The sequence below is a fragment of the Haemaphysalis longicornis genome, unplaced genomic scaffold (genome assembly GCF_048455015.1).
Source record: "Haemaphysalis longicornis isolate Haplotype H1 unplaced genomic scaffold, Haemaphysalis longicornis Haplotype H1 scaffold_1, whole genome shotgun sequence".
Taxonomy (NCBI): Eukaryota; Metazoa; Arthropoda; class Arachnida; order Ixodida; family Ixodidae; genus Haemaphysalis; species Haemaphysalis longicornis.
This window is the reverse complement of record NW_027526203.1, coordinates 274,530,937-274,551,719: the sequence shown is the minus strand read 5'-3', so window position 1 is coordinate 274,551,719 and position 20,783 is coordinate 274,530,937. Positions and strand designations below refer to the sequence as shown.

Below are 20,783 nucleotides of genomic sequence, written 5' to 3'. Positions count from 1 at the left end.
GACTGATGTTTTATAGCTGGTTAATAATTGCGCCTAGTTATATTCTTGCTTTATTTGCTCAGCTTGTCATGCGTCTTTTTGACCGCATGCGCTAGGCCTTCTCCAAGTGCCGGGGCTCCAAGTGCCGGTGCTAAGCTGGAAACCGTGTTTACGCGATTCTTTGCCCTCGTGCGAACACTGTGCAGAGGTGTTGCAGGCGTTTAGAAAGACGAAAGTGTATGTACTATGCATATGCAATGTCGATCAAAGTAACCACTTTAGGGTTCGTTTTTTCGTTTTTCTCTAAAATCACGGCATCCTAAAAAAATATGTCAAGTACAAAAGATGGCAGTATTCGATAATTTTGGCCCATCAAAATAACTGCAAGCCATTATTTAAGCCTAAACAGAAAAACTAAGAATGCCATCGGCTGCCTCAGGCTGTACTGAAAAAAATGGTACCAAGATTGAACTTATGAAGCAAAAAGAAGTTTCCAAAAAGCTGCGTAAGGCTGAGGGAAGTGACCAAAAATATGAAACTGAGAAAACTGCATTTGAAGTTTGGCCATGTGTAATGAGATGAACCGTCAGTAGTGTAGCTTCAAAATTTCCCAGTAACAAAGACATGTTCTTCCCATTTTCAAATCTGTCTTTGGATTCCAAAAATGTCAACTAGAACTTTGGATTCCAAAAATGTCAACTAGAACTGGAGATACAAAAGGCCAAGTAACGGACCCCATCAGGAATTTAGCAAAATTTATCGACTTCGAATCAGTTGGCATTTTGCTAGCGTTGTGAAATCTGGTGGTGTCTTGCTGGCGTCGTGAAAACTGCAACAGTCCTTTGTAAAGTGCCATCATGTATTGTATTACAGTGCACTGCGGTACCCAGAATATTGGGTACGGCAGAAGTGTGAGGGTGAAACTTCCTTTAGGTGCCCCCCTTTTTTTTCGTTCTTTGGTGAGGCTATTTCATTCGCGGTTTTTATGCTGGAAGTTTGAGAGGATACAGGGGTGGGACACTGTGCAGTGCGTTTTCCGCAAATGCATCATGTTGTTGGCCCTCAAAAGAGCCTTTTGGGGAAAATAAATGTAGCCGAAAGGCAAACTTTCTTGGCCTGTGGGGATAAACCCATAGACGCCTTCTTCCTTCAAGCCGTGCATGGTGTGGCTATCTCCATCGGACATCACGGTTGTGTACCGCAGCCCATTCTTGGAGAGCGAGCGCTTGAACATTATCAGGGCTGCCTTTACCTTCATGCGTCCTGCACCACAGTCAATGTTTCGCTGGCACTCGTGCTCTGCCAGCCAATTTTCGTAGTCCTCATCTGAAGCTTTGGGTCCGATGGCGCAACCTAAGCAAAAGTTAGAGAGGACTACATGATCAATCACCAAGCCGGTGTACACTTCAATGATGCAGCCCACTCCAATGTTTGACAACCGTCCCCTTGTCATCCACGTGCCATCAAACATCATATCTATGTTGTTTGGCGGCTGACCAAGGTCCGAGTACAAGTCCTTGACGGCACGCACACTATCAGCTTCAGAGGCTGCTGTAGTGTCCTCGCAAACCTGAACCACTTTCCTCAAGTGCGCTTGGAATGTCTTGTGGTGCAGGCCTCTGTGGGACAAGTTCATGCCAGAACAAAAATCTGACAGAGCAGTCAACCCCTTCCCGATGCTTTGAATACTTTTCAAAGCCCTCATATTCACTTCAAAAGGAGTGATATTGCCAGATCCTTCGGTCCTTGGTGAGGAAAAACGTTCCACATGGTGTTCACAAACCGATCACGTGACCCCGAGCTTCACGGCGAGGCCGTACTGCCGGTCAGCCTTCCTCAAATCCGGCGCCGCCAGCCCGCACTTGCCGCACCTGACGTGCGCAAAAAGGTCCTTCAGCATTGCAAAATCCACTAAGACAAAATCTGCCGGATTCTTCCTCTGAGTGCGCCAAATCCACTTCAAGGAGGTCGAATTTCCGCTGCGTTGCTGACTTGGTCTCCATTTTCGCGCTTGACCTCGTCCGCGTGTTCCGTACGTGCGGCGATCTCCTCCGCCGTGTAATACCTCGTGTCAAGCCGGCAAGACGTGCTTGGACCAGATATGGATTCCGGAGGTGGTTGGTCAGGCGATGGGGCAGGCGAGGCAATACGAGGCGGCGAACGATTCTCATCCGGCAAAGTCGAGCGGCCCGAAGTCGCGCCACGCGACTTTGGGATAGGCGGACGACGCTTTCGCTTCCCGTGCGCATGACGGGTCGTCTTCTTCAAACGTACGTCTCCTGGCATCAGTCACGAAAGTACGCGATGGAAGAATTAGAAAAAACTGTAAAAAAAACTGCGCTAAGCGCGCGCTGCGCCAGAAGAGCGGACTCCATCAGACGCACATAGCAGACGCCATGATGGCGACCGCCATGACAGCAGTCGCGCTGACCAATGGGAGGGGTCGTATGGCGAACTCAAACCGCGCACGCCCACTCTAGCCAATCGGCGGCCAAGAAGGTGCCTTCGGAAAACTGGCGAACTTTTGCCCAATTCGGGGCATTTCGTGGCCCCCAAGGCGTTTCAAAACATGATTTTAGAGTATTTCCCGATGGAATTTTGCATTGATATTTTGAAGGCAGGTGCTTGAAGGTATAATAATTCCAAAAATTAGATTTTTTCAAAATCGCTATTTTGGCCATTTTTTACCATTCTAAGACCCGCGTCCCCCCTTAAGGGGACACGCGGGTCGAAAAAACGCGATTTTTTCGAAATATACCGATTTTTTGTTTTCCCTTGCATTAGCATCTTTGACTATCCTTCTTTCATGGGTAAAAGAATGAAAACGAAATACGAACGAGAACTTAGTGAAAAATGTGTCTGAATGACTCGCGGTGACCCAAGAAATCGCGCAATCAAGCCAAATTTCGGCCAGGTTTGAGAATTTATTCCGCACGGCAGCGTGGCTCGCCGCCATTTTGGTCACTTGAGAGAGGTAGATCAAGCCTTCTTCTCTCGATTGAGCCGCTCGCCAGCTTCGTATCTCCGCGTAAAAAAAAATAAAAAAATGTTTCTTCCCGCTTGTTTTGCGAGCTCCCACTGGGCATTTAAATCACGTGACGCGAAAGCGGGACCGCCATTGGCTCTTGCCGCTTGTGAGCCGCCATCGCCCGCATCGTTCCGTTCGCTACTTCGCGCTATCTTTTCTATTTCCTTATCGTGTGTTTTTAATCGTGAACGGTGAGGAGAAGCGTGACTTTTGTCGCCGGAAGCAGCGTACTTCATGCCGGTACAAAGGAAAGCGCAAGCGGCGCAGCATCGTGACGACCACGGCCAATGCCGGCACGACCGGCACCGTGAGGCCTAACGGCGCCGGGCCTTCAAGCGTTGCAAGCGCGGCTCTACCAGGCGGGGCTGATTTTATCAGCGAAGATATCAGCTTTATTAGCGCATCGGAGAAGAAGTCGGCAGCCTTCCAAGGTGAGGAGACAGCCAGCCACGGGAGCGGTGCAGTTATCTGTGGAGTCGGCGCTCAGACTGACCTTGAGTGCCGCCGTGTGCGCGACGTGCGGGAAGTGCGAACTCGTCGTAGTTGAGGTTGCGAACAAGCGGAAGGGCCTCGCATCGGTACTGGAACTGAAGTGCAAAAACGAGAAGTGCCCTGCGGGAGTGGCTGCGGGAGTGATTTCTTCTGTTTACTCGTCGCAGCGCGCTGCCGACGTCGGTCGCGGAGGCCGCAAACTGGAACTGCAGTTCCGGTTTGCGGCCTCCCCGTGATAGTTTCGCCGTCAATGTGAAAGCGGTACTCGCTGCACGCGCGGTTGGCATCGGACACGATCAGCTGTGCAGGTTTTGTGCCATTCTTGGTCTACCAAAACCACAGCATCAAAAGGCGTTCTACAACACTGCCAAGAAAGTTCATGTTGCGGCCACAAAAGGCGTCTCTGACAACCTTGCTGAAGCAAGGCAAGTAACTGCGTTGCAAGCTGGTCAGACTGATCTCAGTGTGATTTTTGATGGTACTTGGCAGAAGCAAAGACACGAGCCACAACAGTGTTGGCACTGCCATTTCTCTTGACACTGGTCTCTGCCTGGATTTTGAGGTGCTGTCAAACTACTTGTACTTGTAGCCGCCACCAAAAGCTTGATGAGCAAGAGGAGGAAGTGTGGCAAGCCTTTCATGCCTCTTGTGTGTGAATAAAATGTTGACTGCTCATCCCATGCCATGGAGACGGAAGCAGCACTGCGCATCTGGCACAGGACGCTATCGTACAACCTGCAGTTCACTGTAGTGGAGACTGCCACTGCCCTCACAGGGTTGTGGTTCAACAGAGGCCACACTAGCTTTAAGCAAGTTCTCCAAGAACTGGGAAGCTTCCCTTCAGAAGAACTGGTCAGACTAAGCAATGCAAGTGACCAGCGGAGGATCAGGCAGATGTGTGCAAAGCTGACTGCTAAGGCTAGCCCCATTGCCGCAGCCTGGTGAAACGGTCCCATACCAAGGACTACCCCAGCAAAAACCATGAGGGTGCAACTTATGCAGCAGGAGCATTCTAGTTTTAGTACCTCAATGTGGACATTTCAGACTGTATCCCCACCAAATTTCATGTTGTTCGAGCAAGAATTTCTGAATCTGCCAAAGAAATAAACTTTCAATTGCGTTTTTCTCAGCTTGTTGTTTTTGTCCGTTTTCTGAGTTTGTGCACACTTATTTTCCCACTTAAAGTTGTCGTATCAGGATGAAATTTTGCACAGATGTTCATTATAACACGTAGAGTGCACAAATCTTGTTCATTATGCAATTTGTGTCCTTAGATATTTCTGACGGTCATAAAACAAAAATATACAGAACAAAAAAAGGCACACTACCAGTCATTTTTTTTTCGTGGTGAGGAAAATGATGATGAGGCTTTTTCAGGTAGATTTGTGCACTCTGCAGTTCATAAGGAACCACCTAGGCTATTTTAAAAGTTTCAGAAAAAATTTTTACTATAAAAAAAAGTGTGCACAAAAAAGCCATTTTTTCTGAAAGTCATGCAGCGTAACATTTTATCCGGAGCAGCTATTCAAAATCTGATTACATATATGACCAGAGGAGCTCAATCTCTATAAGCTGTGAAAATTTCAGCCTCCTAACTTCATTATTAAAAAAAAAGTTGTTTGGAGGAGCACGTCCCCTTAAAGGGACACTGAAGTGATTTGTAAACAAAGCGGGATTACGGGCGCAAATTGCAGTCCGGAGTCCCTAGGCCCTGTTTCGACCACTCTGAGCGCGTTATCGCGAATTTATTTAGTAGAAATATCAATTAAAAAATGCTGTCCTCCTCTCTGCGCTCCCGCCCATTTCCTGTGGCGTTTTCCTGTGACGCTGGGAGGAGCCGAGCTCGCAATTGGCTGCGCTAATGCACGGCTCCCCGGCCTTCAGACAGCGTCAGTCGGCCCAGCGTTTCGTCCGCCGGCCGCCGACGGGTCGTCGCAATTCGTTCGCTCAGTTGAAACGAAGCCAGGACACGTTTGTGAATGGAAGAATGTGCCTTTCTTTACTTTGTTAGTTTGTACACTGTATATAGCTCCAAGTCAAGGTCGCGTCACACAAGTGCTGCACAAGCGCACATGCGACGCTTCGCTGACTGGTACACCAGTAGGAAAATATAAGGCCTCTTGAAGGGGTAGAAGAATTAGCGAAGTCAATATAGGTACTAAGGAAATAAAATCAACTGATATTTTTACCGTACAGCGTAAACTAGGGTGCGGGAAGCACTTTTTTGCGCTGGGCGAACAAGCACAGCGGTCAGCAGCACGACTACGCATCTGCGAACGCTTTCCCGTCTACGAAATGCAATTGCTAGATGTGAGCTATTGTGGAAACTCGGGGGACGCTTACTGCACGAGCGCAATACAACAAATAGTCACCTAAGCTGCTAAAACTAAATAAAAGTGTAAACTGGTTATACATTATATACCTTATATTTCCTTTGTTGGCAGTGCTCTCGCCCGTGGCCGTGTGGTCTGGAGTGCTAGGTATATCATCGCAAGGTATATCATCGCCCGTCACAAGTTCGAATCCCCGCGGGTGCGACTTTTTTTTTTTTTTTTTATAAGGTAACTTTTTTGTTTTTCGCCGATGTTTTCTATAGTGAGTTCACCTTTTTTTGGGCCGCAAAGTTCACTGCTCCACGAACTAGTCCGCAGAACTCGCGCAGCCTGGCACTGGCGCGCTAGAGAGTTCTCGTTGGCGTACTGTTGCCATAAGCACCGACTGCTTGCGGGCAGTGAGCACAGGCCAGAATCAACAGATCCTTGGCCTGGTGCGAACACGCTTTTTACGATACAGGCATGAGTGAGGCAAGCTCCAAATATGGGGGAAAAGCGCATGCATTTGTGCGTCTGCGGAGACGCGGAGGGCGTTCATGCACTGCGTAGGCCTCGGCTAGTGAATGCTACGATTCCAAGCCGTCCTGGGAGGCTTATCTTATACATTTTACAGCCGACAACATGGCAGAAGCGCGGTACTACGATTACTGGGATATTGAGAATGCCCATCCAACGACGCCATCGGATGTCAAACATGTTGTTTTACAGAACCGAAACCGAAACTTGTTTGATTGCTAACCTTGGGCATCGTCCAATCACGGTGCCCCCTCCTCCCAACGTCACAGCTTAGTTGGTGCGGCCGCCGCAAACCGCGCATGGTAGTTTTTCTTCTTTCGCGCTTTGTAAAATAATTACCGATTTGCCAACCGGATAAACGATGAAAAGTGTGCTAATTTGAGCCAGTCTACGCAGTGCAAGCAAAAACGGGAGCTTGACAAATTCACTTCAGTGTCCCTTTAAGGCAGCAGAAAAAACGCTGTTTTGGAGCAGCTTTCGAGCAGGAAAAGGGAAGTTTTGGAGCAAATCTGTTTCGGAGGAGATTTCTAGGGACATCGGCATTATACGAACTTCCTAGCGCAGAGCCACTACAACATCCTTGTCGCACAAGTCCACCATAATCATAATTTGAGTAACATTGCTAGGCTTAGCCACCTTGCTTTGGGCACTATATTTTACTTCACATGCACCAATTATTATTACTTGGGTGCAATAGCAACCGATTCCACTATTGGGCGCAGCCCAAACATGTCGCGACAATGCAGCGTGAACTGCAACTTCTGGCATGTCAATCATTCCATTCCTGAATCTCACGAGCTTCCCGTGAAACACAGCAATAACTCAGCTTTATAACATCGTAATGAGTCCAAAGTGCACTGCATGAATCGCGATTGCAGAAGCATGCACTGCATTTCACACTGAAGGACGAACCACAGTGAAGTCGGGCATGTTTTCGATGCATCTCTCAAGTAGCGAACTTCCTGTAATCTGGCAAATGATTCTCAAGCATTATCACTGATAGCAATAGCTGACATAAATACAGTGGAATCTCGATGATACGGTTCTGGGTGATACGAATTTCGGGATGATACGAATTTCTGAGAAGCCTTGGCGAAATTGCATTGTTTGCAATGGGCAAAATTTCGGCTGTTATGAACGGACCTGCACGGCCCGGCGGATGACAGGAAAAAGCCAGCGAGGTGCCCCCCTGCCGAACGAGCAAGCGAGGGCAACGTATGGGCTATCTTTCCCCTTTTTGTTACTCTTTATGTAGGAACGGCTGGGCTGTTGTTTTCTGCTCGTGAAAACGCGCAGCGCACGCCACAGGCACGCTGACATCACCGCGGAGCCACCCGCACGCTGCGTGTGGTGCGGCCGGCGGTGGCAACGTGGTGGCGGCTTCGGCCGTGAAGTGGTGCGGGGCAATCGAGTGACCGCTTCTAATCGCTCTTTAACTCTTTCACGACGGCGCCATAGGCAATCGGAAGCCGGCGTCCGATGATTTTAAATCTCCCGCAAAATCTGAAACCTGCGCTCCACAGACAACTATCGCCATCTTGTGTGTTCATTGGCAACTTCTCTTTCAATTTCGGTTTCGTTTGTTTATGTGTCTCGTGTGGTGGTGGTGTAGCAAGAGAAATTTGAACCGACGGTAGAGGGGAGGAGGAGGAAAAATGGCGTCGGGTTCGCGGTGCGCTCCGCATAATCGGACTGCTGTAGCAAGCACTTCGGCACTTCCTGCTGTCGATTTTTCTAATTCCAGCAGCAGTGAGGGGTCAAGCAATGATGTGGGATCTTCAAATGTCAGTTAGGACGACGAAGCTCCGGTTCAGGTGCTTCGCACTTCAACAAGCGCTGGCAGGTAATTTCGTTGCGACTCCGCGCTGTATATATAAACAAAACGTGCTTCTTATCTGACGACTGCAGTTTTAATTTTGTGTTCAGGGTCTCGACAACGTACGGCCGGGATATTTTGCCAAATGCACCACGCCGTATCGCACTATCACCTTCAAGATAACCTGGCGCTCGTGTCAGATTAGCACTGCAGGGTTCAGGTGCGACGCTTGTCGAGAGCGTTGGATTTTTTTTTTCTTGTTTTTTACCACCGAACTGATAAGGATTTTGTGCAAGGACACAAAATAGTATACCGTAATTACCTGATTCTAACGCGCACCCGATTTTCCTGACAAAAAAACCGAAAGAACTTGCACCTCCGATTGGAACGCACGCGGAATTGTGTGAGCAAGAAAAACGAATGTGAGAGAAACGGGTGATTTATTTTCCGAAGTAATCTCACTCATCTCACTCCTCGTCGCTCTCCGCTGACCACAACATCTTGTCCTCGGTGCCGTCAAGCACGTTCGCGATGCACGCCCATCCCGCGAGCTTTTCCAGAGGCGCACGCTTCAGCCGACCGCTCGTTTTGAACGCGTGAGAGCCGCTGCTGCCATTTCTGTTATCAAGCGCGCAAGTGGAACGATTTGACGATCTGTGTGAACGCCGATAGAAGAGCCTAGGCGCCTATGCTTCCTGCGTCCGAAAAATCGTTGCTAAAAGCTTTAGCGCCATCTTGAGATGGCGATGATGATGGGTGGGACGAAATTTCCGCTGTTTCGGTTTTGGTTTCGTGTCCGATTCTAACGTGCATGCGATTTTCGGACCTATTTTTCCGGAAAAAAAAGTGCGTGTTAGAATCGGGTAAATACGGTACTTGGATGGACATTTTACAGAGACTCACTCACCCTTGAGTGCCTTCGCGGCGAGGCACAGCCGTCAGTTGCGCTAGGTTGACGGGCCCTCAAAAATCCAAAACTTGGAGTACACTGTTGATTTATATATTGAATCATAGCCAAGGAACGTAGGAACAATTTGTATATCTTAAAATTCCTGAAATAATTTTTAGTCTCGGTAACAGTGCCGATTTGTGTTTTTCGTATACTTTTCTTGGGGGCTTTTTTCTGATTACTTGACGAATAAACTGTAAAAAATTAAACCTTTAATAAAACTGCTGCTTTGTGTTTGGAAGAGCAGTCTATAAGCTACAATTTCATGCATAGCAAGGCTAAGTGTGTCCAGTAGCTCAAGACAAAAAAATAAGTTTTGTGGAAGCACTCAAAATCGGCCGTTTTTCCACCGCAACGAAAGAGTTAAAAGGCCGCTCAAGGCACACCGAAGTTGCTTGTGCGGTAAAGGAGCTGATTATGTGGGCGAAAACAGTACTAGAAAACATCATACGCTCCGCTTGTGAAAGCGGCCACGAAATATCTGCTGGGGTGGTAAGCCTAAACATCTCCGGCGGAGTCAGCTGGCTGTCTCGAGCGCTTGAAAACTGCTGCCACGAGGCGTGCGCCTCCCAACTGGCGCAAGTCGTCGGGCTCCTCACACTGCCGCGCACGTCATTTTATGACCGAGGTAGAAGCTGCCGCGGGTGCAGAATTGTCGACACGAGCGTGAAAAACATGCGATTATTTTCACGCCATTTCTGTATGGCGCGTTTCTGCACATGAATTGCGTGCACGAACGCGCTATGCGGTTCACGCCTTGACTGTTTCAGCGTGCAGTGCGCTTGGGCACCGCAAGTGAGGAGACGAGTGCAAAGAAAGGGCTGCTTGGCGACATGTAAGCTAAAAAAAATCAGAAAAACATAGCGGATTTCTTCCCATGACAGTAAGAAAGGAAACAAACGAATTTTTTTACGGCTCAATTTTTTGGTCAGTGCTTGTTCATACAAATTTCATATGATACGAATATTTTTTGCGGTCCCACGAGATTTGTATCATCGAGCCTCTAATGTATTGTTCTTTGGCACCTTGCGATGGTTTCGGAAGCAGAAACTTTGGAAACGCACAGATTATAATATGTGCAATCTGAAAATGCGACTTTCGGGGAAAAAAAAAAAAAAAAAAGGGGGGGGGGGGGGGGGGGGGGCGCCCGAAGTCTTTACGACATTTTCTCCCCTTAGGCTGTCCTGAGCCTGCATACAATGGGCATTTCTGAGGAAGGACTTGCCTCCACACTGCGCATCCGCCGCGGCCGCAGCTGCGACAGGCTCTCGACCCGGCTGCTCCTGCGCCGGGGGATGGTCCTCACCGGCTGCGGGGGGGCAGGGAGGGCCGCAGGCTGGCCTGCCTCGCCCGCACCACCCGCCTCCTTCGCTAGCACCGCCTCACTGGGCGCCTCCTGCTGCTCATGCAGCTCCATGCCAATCAGGCGCACCCCCCGGCGAGACTTCTTGGGCGGCAGCACCATTCCCTTGTGGCCAGAGCTCCGGGGCTGGCTGACCACTGCTTCTGCAGAGCAACCAGTCAAGCATGCCCACCATTATCCAGAGCAGCCTCTACGGGCACACCCTTTTTCTCACACTCACACCACATTCATAAGTTGCTAAACCTGGATCCACCAAGTCCAAATTTCTTAAAAGAAAAAAAAAAGAAAAATGCTTACGTTACTATTGTGGTGGCACCCTACCACAACCAACTGTTCTGCAACCATTCAAAACAAAATGGCACAAGCAGCGTGGTAACCGTCTAATGCAGTGTGTCACAATTCCAGAAGCCTGCAGATATGCAGATAACTCAGAAGTTTTCCCCTCTGTCCTTAATGATGACTTGCTCCCACAAAGGGTCTGGTGCGGCAAGAGCCTTCCACACACACAGTACGGCAACATAGAAAGAACTGCTCACCCACCACGCAATATGATAGCTCACACAAGTATATTTGCGCATCCCCTACAGAAGACGACAAATATGCGCTTTTTTTTTTTCTTTTACAGAGGGTAGTTGCCCCACTCATCACTACAGTGAAAGCGAGTGATTACTTCACTAACTACACACTTCCATGCTTCCTGAAAAAGGAGACAGGGCATAATTTAAAATATGTCAGGTAAGCATGGACTCATTTTACATGCCAGGTATTTCAGAAACATAAGCAGTGTAACTAATTGTCTGCTAGGCTTATGAAAACTATATGACAAGCACATACACACAGCAGGCTGTGCAGTCTGGCAAAATGAAGGTCCTTTAGCAACAATGGATCTATAAATAATGAAGCGCCTACTTTGATATCCCAGGTTAACCAAACAACCTTTAAAGGGGCCATGCAGACAAAACACAAGTTCGGTTCATTCGAAAGATTGCCTCCTCAAAATCATACTGGCCCCACTTTTAACGTAGAATTCACTCAAATAAGCTATATAATTAGGAAAAAAAAAAAAAAAAAAAGGGAATGGCCATGCGACCCACTGGCTCACTTCCTGCAACAGAACCTATGATGTCATATGCCCAACTATGCGATTGGCTGAGGCTGGCAAAAGCAAACGCAAATTAGGCAGGGTTATATACTTGCCAAACGAGCTATCTGCTGTAGGGCATATTTTTTTTATAGCAGTAAGAATGTGGCTTGAACAATTAAAGTTACGAACAAACACGTAAACACCGAAGCAGCTAGTGCGGCACTTTGCCGGCTGACACTGCCTAACGCAGCCGTCGAACGCGTTGGACTCGTCTGACACAACACTGACCAACTGACATAAGCGGCACGGCCACTACGTGACCATGTTTGTCAAGTCATAGCTTATGTTTTCAGAAACGATTAGTATCAACCCTAATAAAAATACGGCAGGCATCAAAGTCCGGCCAGAAGCAAAGTGCAAACACTGGCACTTCAGCAGTATTGCAGCGCCACCTATGAAAGTGGGCGATAAATAAGATAACCAAATGGACGTTTCTGAGACGGTAGCAGCCCTGTTCAGCAGGCGATCTTTCGTTTTAAGGCCCTGCTCTGGATAAGTCATTGTCGACGTCATGTAACGCGAATTAGCAAGAAAATTGAAATTTTGGCTTAAAATGTTTAATTTCTCAACAAATAAAGCATCGTTTGCTGCCGGACAAGCGCTGAAGGCACTATAAAACATTTAATCTTTCGAATTAAACTAACATATTTTGTCTGCATGGCCCCTTTAAAGGGACACTAAAGGCTGGATGAAATTTTGTTTTAAATGAAAGATGGTACGTTTCATTGCTCTCTTGGCTTTTGTTCGACAAGCAACAATGTTATTTGCCGAGAAATAAGCATAAAGCTGGCATTTCTCTCTCCCATTTCCCTTTTATTTTTTCATAACATAGCCATTGCATCACAAAATAGGAGCGAGGCTCCAGTGTGGTCTAGGCACTCTCACACTGGCAACGGTAGCTTTTCAACTGCAAGCCGTGGCCAACGCTGAAAGCGCTTCTCTGGCGGAGGGGGCTGGCTTGGACTTTTATAATTTGGCCCCAACGGAATGAGAAACGCTTTTTGACATGTCAGCTATGCCCATGGCAACAATATCGCAACAACTGCTGCCCAACGCACACACATGAGAGGTGATATGTGAAACGGGTACGGCGCGCAAGCTTTCTCCGACACTGCTCAAGCAAGCTCCCGCGCTGGCGTCCTCCCGGCGCCATAAACAGTGCGTCAATGAAATGCAATCAGCTGTGACCGCGCTCTCCACTTCGAGCAGTCGAACTTGATAAGCTGACAGTGAAGATGTCTTTTTGTGCACTCCTTGAATAAACCGCTGGCCACATATTCTGGCCTGTGAACATTACAATTGAGTTGTTCTGCTTGGCTCCAAAAAGCCCAAGTGTAGACCTATGCGATGCTTACGGATTATAACAGCGGCTTGCGGTGAACGGAAAAGCACAAGGTAATCATCCCTCTACCTTTCACGGGTCATAAGGTTCGAACTGGGTGCGGGCATGCTTTACCGATAGCAGCATCCGCAGATCAGATTAGAAGCTCAGGCAGGTCGCTTAAACATCTTGTTTTTTTTGCCGCTTCCTGCCAGGGTTATTGCTTGTAGAAGCTTGGGCGTTCACCGTCGCAGTTTATTGACGTTGCTAGTTGTGCACCAATGTACAGCCAGTCTTTTCCAAAACTAAACTGAAAACTTGGTGGCCAACTCTGAAGCGTGAGGGAAGCAGCCTGTCTCGCAATGTATAAATGCAGTAGTCTGTGTTTTTAAATAAGATGAGCTCACGTCAAGTTTTGATTTGCATTTATTTTATGTGCTCAACCACTTGAGAACTGTTTATGTCAGGAAAACATTTATAGATGCTTCTCCAGTGAGCTCTTGCTGTTCACAACTTTTGAGACGTCACAAAGTGTACTACCCAAAAGCGTACAGGGCGTCGACACCCATTTTCCCGTTTCTGGCATTTTCTGCCTTACTAAACTGCTAGTCGCGAGAACGGTGTATTTAGATTCTCGGCACCATAATTGGTCGATACAGGCCAACCTGTTTTTACCCTTTAGTGTACCCTTAAATGGACCATGAAGGTAGCACACAACTTCGCTCCAACTGAAAGATTGCCTCTCAGACTCGGGCTAATGCCAGTTTGACCACAAACTTCAATCAAGACACATAAGGGTGTGTTCGATAAGGACAGCCAAAATGGTGCCATGACCATTTTTTGTTTGAGATGAAACTTTAATATCAGGTCAAAAAGACTATCGTCACCATGGACCTGCAATTATGTTGGTGAGAAACACCCCAGCTGATTTAGTAGAAAAAATTATAGATGCGATTGGGCAGGGTTGCGTCCCATTTTGCCTGCTGCGGTAAATTCAGTGACCTGTAACACAAAAAGGAAAATTTTCTGAATCTTCGTAATTTCTTGGCCAAATATTTGCAAACTCTGCTGCTGGAGTCAGTAATATTGACTTATTTGTACTTATATTTCAGAAGACATTCCATGGTGATGACTCGTGGTCCCCACGGCAACAGGTGGTCAAGTAGGTGAAACAGTGGATGGAAGGAAGGAGTAACGTTTAAAGAAAGTTTTGGAACATTCTGAAAGGCTTGGCAAAACGATCGAGTCGATGCTGAGTCCTTAAAATGGCCAATGAGAGGGTGGGCGGACCAGAGCTCAGTGTTGCCAGTCATATGACAGAAGTTAGGCGTACCTGCCGCTAGGTTCACTATGAGAGTCCGCACTACAGCAGGCTGCCAAGCACACGGCTCACTGTACGAGGAAGAAGGCCAAGCGTATCAGTAATTTGGCTACAGGCGGAAGTTTGCAGAACTGGATGAGTGTCTACCTGGTTATTCCAAGAGCAATGTGACAACAAATGTGGAAAAAAAAAAAAAAAAAAAAAAAAAAAAAAAAAAAAAAAAAAAAGGCTGCAGCAGGCAGCGCATAGCCAAAGAGAACACTGTTTCACATTTCACTCACAATTTTTTAACGGTGGGGGGCAATGAACAATTTCTGCTCTCTAATGACTATCTAATGACCATCATGAGCATGATGTCCCCTTGCTAGAAAGACACGGCAGCAAAAGAAAGCAGTGGCAGTCACCATTGGGTGCACGCGGCGTTGGCTCGGCCGCTGCCGTGCTGGGTGCCTGGGCGGGCTCCTTGGTCCTCAGCCTGCGTACGGGCGGCTCTTCTCGAGCTTCATCCGGCTCAGCTGCCTTGGCTGCCTCCGAGAGGCGCCTCAACTTGCGGCCTGGCAGCCGAGGAGGCACTTCCTGGGCAGCCTGCGGCACACTCTCCTCCTCCTCCTTCCCAGCGGGGGCCGCCTGGGGAACCCGTGGTGCGCTGGGGTGGGAGACAACAAGGTGAGTCAGCCGCCCCTCTCCCAAGAAACACCACATCGTCTTCGAAATGTTCCCCTCAGCCTTGCTATCGACGTTCCACAGATCTGATTGAACAATGTCTTGGACACTGAAGCAACAGGAAATGACGGCCCTTTTGGAGGCCAAATCTTGCATTATCACCATGGGGCTAAATCTCAAATGCATTGAAGGCTGAATAGCGATAACCACAGAATGCGATGCAGGCCTAGCTCTAGAAAAAAATTTGTCGCAGCACGTGTATGTACATCCGAAAGCTTGCCATTACAGCTTTACCCCCTTTATATACCCACCAGCAAAGGTGTCGTGGCGAATGCTAAAGAGTACTGCAGGGTGTTGTGAAGAGTTGCACTGTTACATAAGCCACTAGTAGATATGTTCTCAAAGAAAAGATTTTTACGTTAAAATACGACGTGTGCCTGGCTCCAAGGGAAAAATTTCTCCATACATATGTACGTAATAAAGTTAAAGAAGCCATGCAGACAAAATACAAGATTGTTTTATTCACAAGATTTGGTGTTCTATAGTGCCCCAAGTGCTTGTGCCACAGCAAACAATGCTTTATTCACTGAAAAATTAATCAATCGAAGTTAAAATTTTGATTCTCAGGCCAAATCATGTGTTTTGATGGCGCCCGCAATGAAATCACAAGAACAGGTCTGCTAGTGAAACCTAGTGCACCATTAGCAGGGGTGAGACAGCTGAATCATCTTTGGGAGCAGTTTCTGGAGCAGCGAAATCTCGATTTTTGGAGCAGAAGAACCTTGATTTGGAGCAGAACGACATTTATTATGTCAACTTAGGAGCCTAATGAATCGCATTTTTGGCAACTCGGGGGGGAAAAGTGCAATTTTTAAACAGTTTTGAACGTACATAGCATTGAAACAGCCTTTCAATAAAGTTTTTTTCAACCAGACTATCCCAAGGTACGAACTGCACTACCTTTTTAGAAATTATTTTTAAATTCTTAGGCTTATGCATAAATAGTGCATAAAGCCGCTGAAAATATCGAATAGAAAACCTAAGCAATGGTAAGGCATTTAATGCTTAAATTATCATTTTTGTAATCCCAGACTTGGCTTTACACACAACCATGACAAAAGTTTCGCAAAGCGAAGTGACAGTCGTCGCACCCCACCGGCCCTCCCATTTCAATCCCCAAGGTGCACGCTCATTACGGTCGAATTTGAGTAATGTTGGTATGTTTAGCCACCTCCCTCTTGACATTAACTTCCACTTCAGATAGATGAACAATTATTACTAGCGTGCAATAATATCTTGTCCCGCGGGCACTGCTCCAACATTTTGCGGCGATGTAGCCTGCGCCGCCACTTCTGCAGTGTCGATCGTCCCATTCTTGTTGCTCGCAAGCTCGCTGTCAAAGGCAGCAATAACTCCGCGTTTTATAACACCGCAATGGTTCCAAAATTTCACTTCAAGCACGCACCGCGCCTCACACTCAAGGCCGAAACACGGCGAATTCGCGAGCACCGCGTTGTTTTTGATGAACTCCCGTCTTTCGAGTCACACAACTTCCCGCAACAGATCAAACGACTGAATGTAAACCCAGTCCCCCCCAATAGCCAAAATCACGGTAGAAATAGGCAAAGAGCGCTCTGCCTGATGAACCATGAGCAACTGCTTCCTTCGCCCGGCGGTTATTTTTTCCAATTTTCACCACACCAAGACGGCGGCGCCAAGTAATGCCGTTCCGGAGATAGTTTGTCGCCTCAGTGCAACACATAAGCATTTTTTCTACAGGACTTTGCAATGTTTGTTGATGGGAAAACTATAAAAACTCACGGAATATAACATTAAACATGTCCAACCCTACATTATTGTGACTTTAGGAAAAACTATTTTGGGGACAATTTTATGAGTTTTTTTATTAAATGATCAATCACTTAAACCTTCACAAACAGCATCAGCTTGGGGGTGCTGGAAGAGTATGCCATCAGTAAGCATTTTTCCCCACTGAAACTGATGGGAGCGTTAAAATCCTGGGCTGTTTTGGAGCAGTTTGGCGCAATTTTTTCAATTTTCAAGCTTTTGGAGCAGCCTGGCGCAGGAAAACAAATTTGTATCAAAACTGCGCAATATGCGCAGCTGTCTCACCCCTGCATTAGACTGAGCAGCTGACTGCTCAGCCTTGTTTACCGTCAGTCCCCCTAGGTGGCAGCACCATACTGTGCAGGACTGCTGTCTGCCTTTGCTTTGTTTCTGACTGCATTTGCCCCTGGCTTGTTTTTGATATGGTAGATAGTAATCATTTCGTGAAACATGGGGTATGCCTGACAAACAGGGCCTGTAAGACAATGCCGCTTACGCCAATAATAGGCCAGTCTCGCATGATACAACCCCAAAGCGCCGAACTGCTGGCAGCTATAACAAGCAGTGCGCGCAGTACACACTGGTGCTTCTGTTTACGTGCACTTTTGTAACTTCCATTGTTTACCCCACCATTCTTTCTGATATGAGATGAATATGCATTAGATTTAAGTGCAAATAGCTCGTTCTGCAAGCTTATAAACCCTGCCTAACTTGCGTCTACTACTGCCAGCCTCAGCAAATCCCATGGCTGTGCATATTATGTCATAGGTTCTAGTGCGGGAAATGAGTTAGCGAGTCGCGTGGACATTCCCTTTTTTCCTAGTTATATAGCTTATTTGAGCGAAGTTTATTTTAAAGGAGTACAGTAGCTGACTGTTTTTTTAGACTCCGAAAATTCAGACTTGCTGGATATTTCGGACTTTTCCGAGGAACCGCCAGTTGTCCCATAGGAGCAATGACTCATGGATTTTTCGGGCTGCTCTTTTATTCGCACTATTGTTCATTCCCCTCCGGGTCAGAAAAATTGGTCGGCTACTGTACCGACACCAAAGTTCAATTTCTAAAAACTGATATGGTTCGCTTCATAGAGCTGCCAAGTTGCCTTCCTACTATTCTGGGCGTCAAATGTCGCTTGGAACCAATTTTAAATGGCTATTATTGCCGCAGTTTTGAGAGACCTGGGAATGCCCGGCTCAGCCGCTCTGTGACATAATAAGTACCACCGGTGGAGGGGTGTGACGTAGAAGCGTCCTGCCGGTCTACCTCGGAGTGGTCTGTCCTTTCCCTCTCAGCGAGCGACACATATATTAGTCAGAACGAAACCGACAACAACACAAAGTAAACATTTTGGTGGGGTTGTGGTGTTTTTTGTCCTGTTTCGCCCTGCCGGACACAACTCTGGGCAGTTTCAAACTGGTTGAATGCAGCGGAACTTATCTTTAATTGAAATAGGGGGGAAGCGGCGTCGTGAATGGTTGCCTTCTGGCTTGAACAGAAAATGTGATGGCATGGCCGCTGTAGAGCCCCGCGCTTGCTCCAGCGGGAATTCATAATTTGCAGCACTCTGGCCCCTCTTAAAGGCCAACTGCACTCAAAATTTCGACCTCTTGAAAACGTTATTTTCCTATAGTCTGCTTAAAAAGAAACCAACATGCCAAACACAACAGCTGAAATATGCGCGTGGACGCCGCACACGGCCAGCAAAAATCAGCGATTTTGAAACCGAAACCGAGAAGAGCGCGGCCATTGCAGCGACGTTACAGCCGTCCAGCGAGCGGCCGGACGGTCAACAGCTCAGGCGAATGTCTGCGCGCAAGCTCCACGAGCGCACGGAGCAGGGAACGGGTGAAGCGGCGCAGCACAGCTCGACCGGTTCTCCAGCTTCGTGGCTGGCCAGAGGAAGAATCCCCTGTCGGCTGGAACGTCACAGGCGCGTCGTGGGTGTTTACCCGATCCGCCGGCAGGTGCAGCGTGCTCTGCGGCGGAGCTTTTTTAAACGCTTCTAACTTATTAACGAGGCGTTTCATGGGGCTACCACTTGTTTCCCAGCTGATTTGGGGTACTTAGTACGCATTAAAAATAAATTTGGTCGAGGTGAAATTTGAGTGCAGTTGGCCTTTAACTCGCACGTTGTGTTTTATGGGGCAGTACAGACACATTGGACACAAAAAACCAAAACACACAAATTTGGTGTCACTACCCTTTTCAAGTGGTGTCCGTATGATTCTAAGGAGGCAATCTTTCGAATGAACCAAACTTGTGTTTTGCCTACTGAGCAGGATTAAGAGCACATTCACAGAGACAGCCATGTTCCCCTCGCTCCTCACTAATCCTGCCCCCATTAAAGACGGAACTGGATAAGCAGGCAAAAGAGTAGCCCCCTTGAGGAGAGGAACAAAGATGCTGCCCCTCATTGAGCTGGACAATATTTCAAGCGGAGAAATCATGACGGCGTGTCATTTGCTGTCACCCGAAATTCGCCTTTCTGGTAAATTGTGGGAAAGCCAGTGGGGTGCATGTTCGCAGCAGTTGATTGCAGGCACTCAAAATGCAATACATCCGGTACCCAACTAGCTAAATCTTGTTGTAAAGAACGCATTTTTCATGTGTTTTTAACTGGGCATTTCTAGTTCTCAACAAGGCATAAGTTCAAGTATCGAGAGTTTACTGAAACTGTTCTTCTGCATTTTCGAACTTCAAAATATTTTGAAAATATTACAAGTTTTCAAATAGTACTATTTAATTCAAAGCTGAATCAAATATCACAATATTCGCGCCGATATTTGGAAGTTTTGAATATTGGCGCACCCTTATGAAACTTTCGTAAGCCACATCAAGTTTTGAAAATAGTAAAAATTAAACTCAGAGCACTGCTCCATTAAATAACAGAAGGAGGGAGAACACGCTGCTTGTCCGAGTCTACTGCACTCACCTCCTGGTTGGTTTCCGAGTCATCCACGGGATCTTGCGTTTCCGTCCCCTGCGGCTGGGTTTCTTCACAGGCGCCAGCTGCTTGGGCGTGCGCTGCTCCGCAGCCACAGAAGCAGCCGGTGACATCACCTTGAGTCGCTTTTTCTCCTTCACTTCCTCGGTGACAGGTGCCACCTTGGGCTGCTGCTGCTGCTTGCGCTGCCTCTCTTCATCCTGGGGGGCGGCAGCAAAACAGGCCTTAGCATCCCCCTTCACCGCAATATTGCTACTCAGTGCTAGAAGCATTACAAACAGGGTTTTGTTCACAGTGGGTAGAGGGGCTTCGGTATTGTCACGAAGCCAAGGACGACGCAGTTGTCTTGCAGGAGAAACAAGTTTATTGGAGCGAACTTGTGCTCCCCTAACAACTCAAAAGAATACAGAGGCGGCGAAGCAGCGGTCAACAAAGTGACTTGCGTCAGCGAGCGTCGCAGAATCGAATGCTCCGGCGTCCGCACTGCAGGCTTTTTATCTTTCGGCGCGCGTGGTTCTCGAAACGTCGATTCACATCGAGAACATAGTAGATCCAAGAAGATTATTCTGGGCTGTTCACGTTAGATCGGAATGCTCTCCCTATCACGACAGATAACACATGCGGCACAGAAAGAAAGAATGGAACACGCGTTTCCCTTGGCGCAGAGATAACACAGACCGGCGCAGCCGGGCGGTAAAAGCAAAACACAAATAAACAAACCCAATGTATGGTTCGCGGCATTACCCCCCCTCTAAGAGTGCATCGACCCGATGCTAACATAAGCGACAGTCCGAACAAATGAAAATAAAAGTTCGTCATCGTCCGTAGAAAGGTTTTAAGCGAACCGCGTGGACGACTTCAGGCCGCGTGTGTCGTCGTGATGTGCCGGAGTCACCATCGGGGATCACTTCGTAGGTAAGTTGGCCAACACGTCGTAGAATCTTGTAGGGTCCAAAATACCGTCGCAGGAGCTTCTCACTGAGTCCGCGTCGTCGGATGGGAGTCCAAACCCACACACGATCCCCTGGTTGGTACTCGGCGTCTCGGCGTCGGAGGTTGTAGCGGC

General features: G+C 47.7%; 1 protein-coding gene across 1 annotated transcript in view; it reads right to left on the bottom strand.

The window, feature by feature from the left end:
• The window catches only part of LOC144146085 (uncharacterized), a 96,730-nt gene that overhangs the window by 14,512 nt on the left and 61,435 nt on the right, over positions 1 to 20,783 (bottom strand). Inside the window, 3 exon segments of the mRNA XM_077678024.1 lie at positions 10,339 to 10,619; positions 14,667 to 14,908; positions 19,706 to 19,917. Coding sequence (XP_077534150.1) covers positions 10,339 to 10,619; positions 14,667 to 14,908; positions 19,706 to 19,917 — 735 coding nt within the window.